This window comes from Zea mays, chromosome 1 (genome assembly GCF_902167145.1).
Source record: "Zea mays cultivar B73 chromosome 1, Zm-B73-REFERENCE-NAM-5.0, whole genome shotgun sequence".
In the NCBI taxonomy this organism is placed as follows: Eukaryota; Viridiplantae; Streptophyta; class Magnoliopsida; order Poales; family Poaceae; genus Zea; species Zea mays.
In genome coordinates, this window is record NC_050096.1 from 57,570,209 (window position 1) to 57,576,863 (window position 6,655).

Genomic DNA, 6,655 nt, shown 5'->3' on the forward strand with positions numbered 1-6,655 from the left:
AATAAATAGTTAATCCCTCTTCTAATTAGCTTAATTCTAATAAAAAGAAAGAGAGACTAAAGAGAGAAAGACAAGAGATAACTCATGAATTTGGTAAATATAAATTTTATACCCCAAATTCAGGGTGTTACAGTTTGCCTATAGCTCGACTAGAGAAACATCTTGGGGTTGTTTGATTTAGCTCTTTTCTCGAGGAGTTTTTTCGAGAATCTAGTTGTAGAGATAATTTGAGTATCGTGGAGATTACTTGCAGAAGAAGATAAAGAGTTCATGTGGTTTGTGATGTAGAAAGTGACAATTTTATGCTTTTACAACGACTTAACTCTATATTCACGACGATTTTAGACAGTTTTGATTACAGTTGTAGATAGTTTTAACTAAAATGATTCTCATAAATCTCTACTAACTATTAAGGGGGCAGTGTAGACTGCCCCCGCCTCATCCCCACCCGCCCGCGGATAACGCGACCGTCACTGCGATTCCCCTCGCCCCCACCGCCGCGATTCCCCAACCGCCCGCGGATCACGCGCACGACCGCCCCCTCCCGACGCGATTCCCCAACCGCCCGCGATGAATCCCCGCTACGCCTGCTCTCAACAACCTCCGCCTCCATCGCCGTGCGTCTCGGTCATGGAAACAAACCGCAGCGCCCGACTCCAGGCGCGGTTCGCCCTCCGCACGAGCTCCCTCGACGCGTCGGCGACAGTGACGATGACAGTGAACGGATCTGCAGGGGCCGCGGTGGAGAGGAAGGAGAAGGTGGAGGAGGATAAGGACAACGAGGGGCTGCCGGTGAAGGAGGAGCAGGAGAGGGGCTGGAGGTCCTCTACGACGACGGCTTTGGCTCCGTGACCGTCAAGGACTACTTCGCGGCGGCCAAGAAAGTAGAAGGAAGTGTGTCGTACTCGTACTCATACCGGGTTGGTTTGTTTTGAGACGTGTGCGGTCGGGAGAGGGGATGGAGAGGAAGGGAGGGTGCTGCCTCGCCCCGAGGTACGCCGCCACCGCGGCCGCGCAGCAGGCAGGCGCGGCCTGGCAGATGGGGAGGATCATGCTCAAGTTCCGCCCGATTGCTCCTAAGCCGGCGGCCATGGCGCCCGCGCCGGCACCGGCTCCGGTGACGGGACCGGCCGTGAGTGCCGGGAAAGGGAAGCGAAAGGCCGCGTGCGGAGGCGGCGGGAGGAGGGGCCGGAAGCCCAAGAAGGCGGCCAAAGTTGCGATGGTGACTGCAGCGCCTGCGGCGACGGCGGCGGCGCAAGATGTGGGCGACTGCCGGAAGCACTGCGACAAGGAGAAGTCGTCTTCGTCGCCGTCCTCGTCCTCGTCGGGGACGTCATCCGTGGACTCGTCGCCGCCACCCCGGCCGCAGCAGCGCCAGCTCGCAACGCTGCCGCTCATGCCCGAGACGGCGGCGGATAAGGCCGTTGCTTGTCCAGCGATACCTGAGACGCGTCTCCACTATCGGCGGATAAGGCCGTGCCGCTCATGCCCGAAACTTCTTGTTGACTGGGCAGTCAATTTGGGCTTCCATCTTGTTCAGCTCCTTCCAATCAACGATACTTCAGTTCATGGGATGAGGTGGGATTCTTATCCGTACAGGTATGACTAATATTCGATACCAAAGGTTTCCTGCTCATAATGGTTGTTTTTCTTGAAATCAGTAAGGACGTTATCTAAACAGTAGCAGCGCCCCTCATGTGTGAATTACAGCTCCCTCTCTGTGTTTGCTTTGCATCCCTTGTACCTGAGGGTACAAGCACTTTCAGATGCAATTCCTGTGTTAAGGTATACCTTTGTTATGCTTTCAAATTTATTCATTGTATGTCTTGGCTGTGTTATTTTTATTCCACTAAATGTTTGTTACTCACCTCGTTTGGTACCCAATTTAAAATTTACTACAGGAAGAAATTCAGCAGGCAAAGAAGCATTTGGATAAAAAGGTTATTGCATTTGCATGTTGTCTTTGACTGTTGTAGATCTCTGAGTAAATCTTTAATGTTTGGTTATTTCTTAACTTGGAAATGACATGTAAATTAGGATGTCGACTACGAGGCAGCATTGTCCACAAAATTGTCGATTGCTAGAAAAATATTCAATTTAGAAAAGGAAAAGGTGCTAAACTCCAGTTCTTTCCAGCAGTTCTTATCTGAAAACGAGGTACATTCACTGCCATTTCGTTTCTCATGTGTAATCATGGTACTTGATTTCCTATTCCAAACTGTATGTGATAAGCTTTCACGCTGCTCCAATAGGAATGGTTGAAACCATATGCGGCATTTTGCTTTTTGCGGGACTTCTGATCACAGTCAATGGGATCGTTTTTCTCAGTTTTCCAAGGATAAGGTATTCAGAATATTATTCTGCATTTGGTACTTGTATCTTTTCTCCCACTATAGCTTGCTAAGAACATGTTGTTCTATTTTTTTATGAGAGCACATGTTTATGAGCACTAAGATGGTTTCCCTTTGTAATGTGTTTCAGCTTGACAAACTTATTTCTGAAGGTACTTTACACCATGATGTTATACGTTTTCATTACTATGTTCAGTACCATCTATATATACAAGTAAGTATTTCCTGTTGTTGTATTGTCGTTCTGAACTGCTCATAGTACTACTCTCATGTATTTATTTTTGACATTATTTTTTTAGTTATCTGAGGCAGCAACATATGCAAGAAAGAAAAATGTTATCCTGAAAGGTGATTTACCTATTGATGTTGATAGGAATAGTGTCGATACTTGGGTATACCCAACCTTGTTTCGCATGAATACCACTACTGGAGCGCCTCTTGATTATTTTGACAAGAATGGACAAAATTGGGGTTTTCCTACATATAACTGAGAGGAGATGTCAAAGGATAATTATGGGTGGTGGCGAGCTCGTCTGACACAGGTTATTTAACATAACAGTCGTATTTCTGACCGGTCATCTTTTCCTTTTATTATTCATATCCTACTAGCATCGCCTCCGCCATGCATCGCAGTCCACGCGCTCCATCTGCGTCGGCTCTCCAGCTTTCCACGCCGCCAACAACCAATGTCGCGTCTGCTGCCCCTGCTGCCCCCGCTGCGCGTCTGTGTCCACGATGTCTGAAGTTTCGCGCCCCTACCCCCTCAACCTCCATGAACGCCGTCGCGCCAGCGCCCCCCTCCCCTGCCCCACGAGTTCTGGTAAGCCAAACAAGTGGCAGTTAATACCTCGGTCCTCGTGGCGACAGCGGAAACTCCTCGCTCCCCAGCCGGCAAACGCCAGCCCCCGCGACGGCGTGATCCCTGGCGTAGCCTGTCCGCCGGCGCACTCATCGGTCCCTGCTGTCCACGCTTGCGCTCCCGGTCCCCACGCGCGGTCCCGGCCCACGCGGTCGCGCTGTCAAACTGATTTCCTTATGGCACCCTGATAAAAAGCGTGCTAATTTTTAGAAAATAAATGTTAACATGTTAACTGGTCTGATAGGTCCTAGGATGATTTTAGGTGTAAGGAACTAATCAAAACACCAAGAGAAATAAATACGTGGATGGCAGCTCTTGTTTTAATCTTGTAACAACGTTTTTGCTAGACTCAACTATTTTTTATTAGGTGTGTTCCTTGGCAAAAAAAACAAGCTTACCTTGTGTTGCTTATTACTTAACTTATCTTCATATTTCGGTCTTTGCAGGGTGGTGCAGTTTCACTAAAAGAAGCTACAGTTCCTACCCCACGGTTGATCAGCTCCCAAGAACTTGAGTAATTTTTCCTTACTTCTGAAAGCTTCCTTGTCCTACATCCATTAAGCTTCTATTTTATTTTAACCAGTCTTGACACAGTTTCCAAACTGTTATTTGTCATGCAGGTTCTTCAGGCCTCACATTGAAATAAAGCGCGATCGTCAGACTAGCGAAGTTTTTGAAGTACTTGATGGTTTAATGTTCAAGGATGGATTTCTGTATAAAAAGGTTGCACTTAGTTCTTTGATTTATTGGGGGATACAACCGACAGAAACAAAGCTTTTGAAATTCTCTTCTAGGATACAACATATATTCTAGGATAAACAGTCAGTGTTTCTTGTTTTCTTCTGTAATATTTTCTGCATGTAAGTACATCGTTCTGATTTCCTTCATAATACAGCTGAAGGGCCTTACAGGAGCACCAGAGAACAACTTTTCTCTATTGGGCAGATGTTGCGCATTAGAAAGGGTCCTTTGAAGGGCTACCTCTGTCGAGTAGTTAGGATATTTCGGAATGATGTGACTGTTAAGCTAGACTCTCTACTAAAAATTGTTACAGGTTGGTTAGCTTACCTATTGTTGGACTTGTTTGTACAATGACTGACTTCTCCATGTGTGCAGTACAAGCTGATCTTCTTTCAGTCCCAGCTAATAGGGGGTAAGCAATTGAAGCATGTTTTAGTTTTCTTTCCTTTGCCGCTTATGTTGTAAATCCTGTAATGCAATTGCACCATCATTAGGCCAAAGTATGGTATCACTTCCAGTCTTCCATATTAGCTTCTCACTATGTTACATGGCCTACCAGGGATAACTTGTCTGGTGCTCCAACTAGGGTGACTACTCTTGTTTTATGATAATCCTGCAACAATAACATATTTGTTACAAATTTGAATGTATGAATACAACAAATACTGCAATGAATATCTTCTCAGTAACCATCGAAGGACAAAGCATTAATGTGAGTGGGGCTGACCGAAGAAAAATTGCAAGAGCAGATTGTGCCAGTTCGTCGCTAAATTGCAACAGCCATACTGGTCTGAAGGACAAAGCATTAATGCGAGCGGTTAATTTGTTGTTTTGTTGGAGATTTGAGGTCACTAATGTTATTAGACTTGTGACCAGTATGACGTCTCCAACATGGTACTGTCGGGTTTTGTCTGTGTATAATTGAAGCAGTAAGCCTAAAATAGGTTTCGGTTGCTTGGATTTGGATGGTAATGGTTGTGAACAATGTCGAACCTTCGGATTGCAGTAAATGAACATGTTTGATCGGAGAGCTCATGTTGTGATTCATTTCTTCCTTATCTGCAAGTATCAGTTTATCACCAAGTCATCTTGAGTTAATATGGTGTAATCTTGTTCTTGCTTCAAGGTTCCTTGAGACAAAATGACATTTTTCTTCATTATTTTATTTTAAACTTTAGAATATGTTAGTACGACATAGAAAAGATCATACTACTTTTAATCGACTGAAGCATTCATCAACTGAAGATGGTTCTAAAAGCACGTTATAATATTTACTACACACTTCTAACCACAGAAACTCAACAATGATTAAAAGGGGTGCAGTAAATGCTCGGAGAATTTTAAAAAAATAAATTGTTTGGTGGACCATTTAACCTTCTAAAAATTGATAGAAATTGATTTGCTTGCAGTAGGGGGTTACAAGCGTCCGCGAGGGAGAGAGAGAGAGAGAGTCTGTCCGTCAGCCCGTCCTCCCGCGCGGCCACCTCCTCATACGAGGGCCCTGGACCTTCCTTTTATAGATGTAAGGAGAGGGCACAGGTGTACAATAAGGGTGTAGCAGTATGCTAACCTGTCCGGCAGAGAGGAGCCAGAGCCCTATGTACATGCCGACGTGGCTGTCGGAGAGGTGTTAGTGCCCTGTGCATGTGATGTCGTGGCCGTCGGAGGAGCACTTGAGCCCTATAGAAGCACATCTGTCGGGGCTGCCGGGTCCTTGCTGACGTCTCCTTGCTTCCGTAAGGGGCTGAGAACCGCTATCGTCATGGGAGCACGCGGGGTGCCATCATTACTTGTTTACCGGGGCGAGCCAGATGGGACGCCGGTCTTGTTCCCCGTAGCCTGAGCTAGCTAGGGGTAGGGTAATGATGTACCCCCTGTAACGTGGTCGGTCCGAGCCCAAGGTCGAGCGAGGCGGTGACTCCTCCGAGGTCGAGGTTGAGTCCGAGCCCCAAGGTCGGGCGAGGCGGAGACCGTCTTCCGAGGTTGAGGTTGAGTCCGAGCCCTGGGGTCGGACGAGGCGGAGATCGTCTTCCGAGGTCGAGGCGGGGGCCGAGCCCTGGGGTCGGGCGAGGCGGACACCGTCTTTCGAGGTCAAGGCGGGGGCCGAGCCCCGGGGTCGGGCGAGGCAGAGTTCCTATGGCGCCTGAGGCTGGACTCGGCTGCTGTCAGCCTCACCCTAGCGGGTGGCACAGCAGTCGGAGCGGGGCAGGCGACACTGCTTTCCTGTCAGGTCAGTCAGTGGAGGGGCGAAGTGACTGCGGTCACTTCGGCCCTGCCGACTGAGGAACGCGCGTCAGGATAAGGTGTCAGGCGATCCTTGCATTGAATGCTCCTGCGATACGGTCGGTTGGTGAGGCGATCTGGCCAAGGTTGCTTCACTGTGAAGCCTGCCCGAGCTGGGCCTCGGGCGAGTTGAAGGTGCGCCTGTTGCTTGAGGAGGCCCTCGGGCGAGGCGTAAATCCGCCTGGGTCTACTGTTCCTGCCCGAGGTTGGGCTCGGGCGAGGCGAGATCGTGTCCCTTGAGTGGACGGAGCCTTGACCTAAATTGCGCCCATCAGGCTTTTGCAGCTTGTGCTGACGGTGATTACCAGCCGAGTTTAGAAGTCTTGGGGTACCCCTAATTATGGTCTCCGACACTAGCGTACTCCCGTTGCAACGCACGGGCACAGACCTAGTATAGACTGAAAAACTAGACATTTGATGA

General features: G+C 48.3%; 1 protein-coding gene and 1 long non-coding RNA gene across 2 annotated transcripts; both read left to right on the plus strand.

Annotated features, from left to right (window-relative positions):
* The first annotated feature begins 938 nt into the window (after positions 1-938).
* Positions 939-1,506, plus strand: LOC103644641 (cyclin-dependent kinase inhibitor 1C). The gene is made up of 2 exons (XM_020541588.3): positions 939-1,435; positions 1,474-1,506. Exons 1-2 carry the CDS (start codon positions 959-961, stop codon positions 1,504-1,506), a joined length of 510 nt encoding a protein of 169 aa, XP_020397177.2. The 5' UTR covers positions 939-958.
* Positions 1,507-2,292: 786 nt separating this feature from the next.
* On the plus strand, positions 2,293-2,675 carry LOC103634659 (uncharacterized). Its single transcript, XR_002266668.2, has 3 exons — positions 2,293-2,343; positions 2,482-2,565; positions 2,651-2,675. It is a non-coding gene; the product is annotated as an uncharacterized lncRNA (long non-coding RNA).
* The last annotated feature ends 3,980 nt before the right edge of the window (positions 2,676-6,655 follow it).

What these genes read in the sequence shown, in the direction of transcription:
- LOC103644641 (XM_020541588.3), top strand. Translation starts at nt 959, where the DNA reads ATGGAGAGGAAGGGAGGGTGCTGCCTCGCCCCGAGGTACGCCGCCACC. An exon ending in ATAAGGCCGTTGCTTGTCCA is followed by an intron (nt 1,436 to 1,473) that starts GCGATACCTGAG and finishes TCGGCGGATAAG; the next exon opens with GCCGTGCCGCTCATGCCCGA.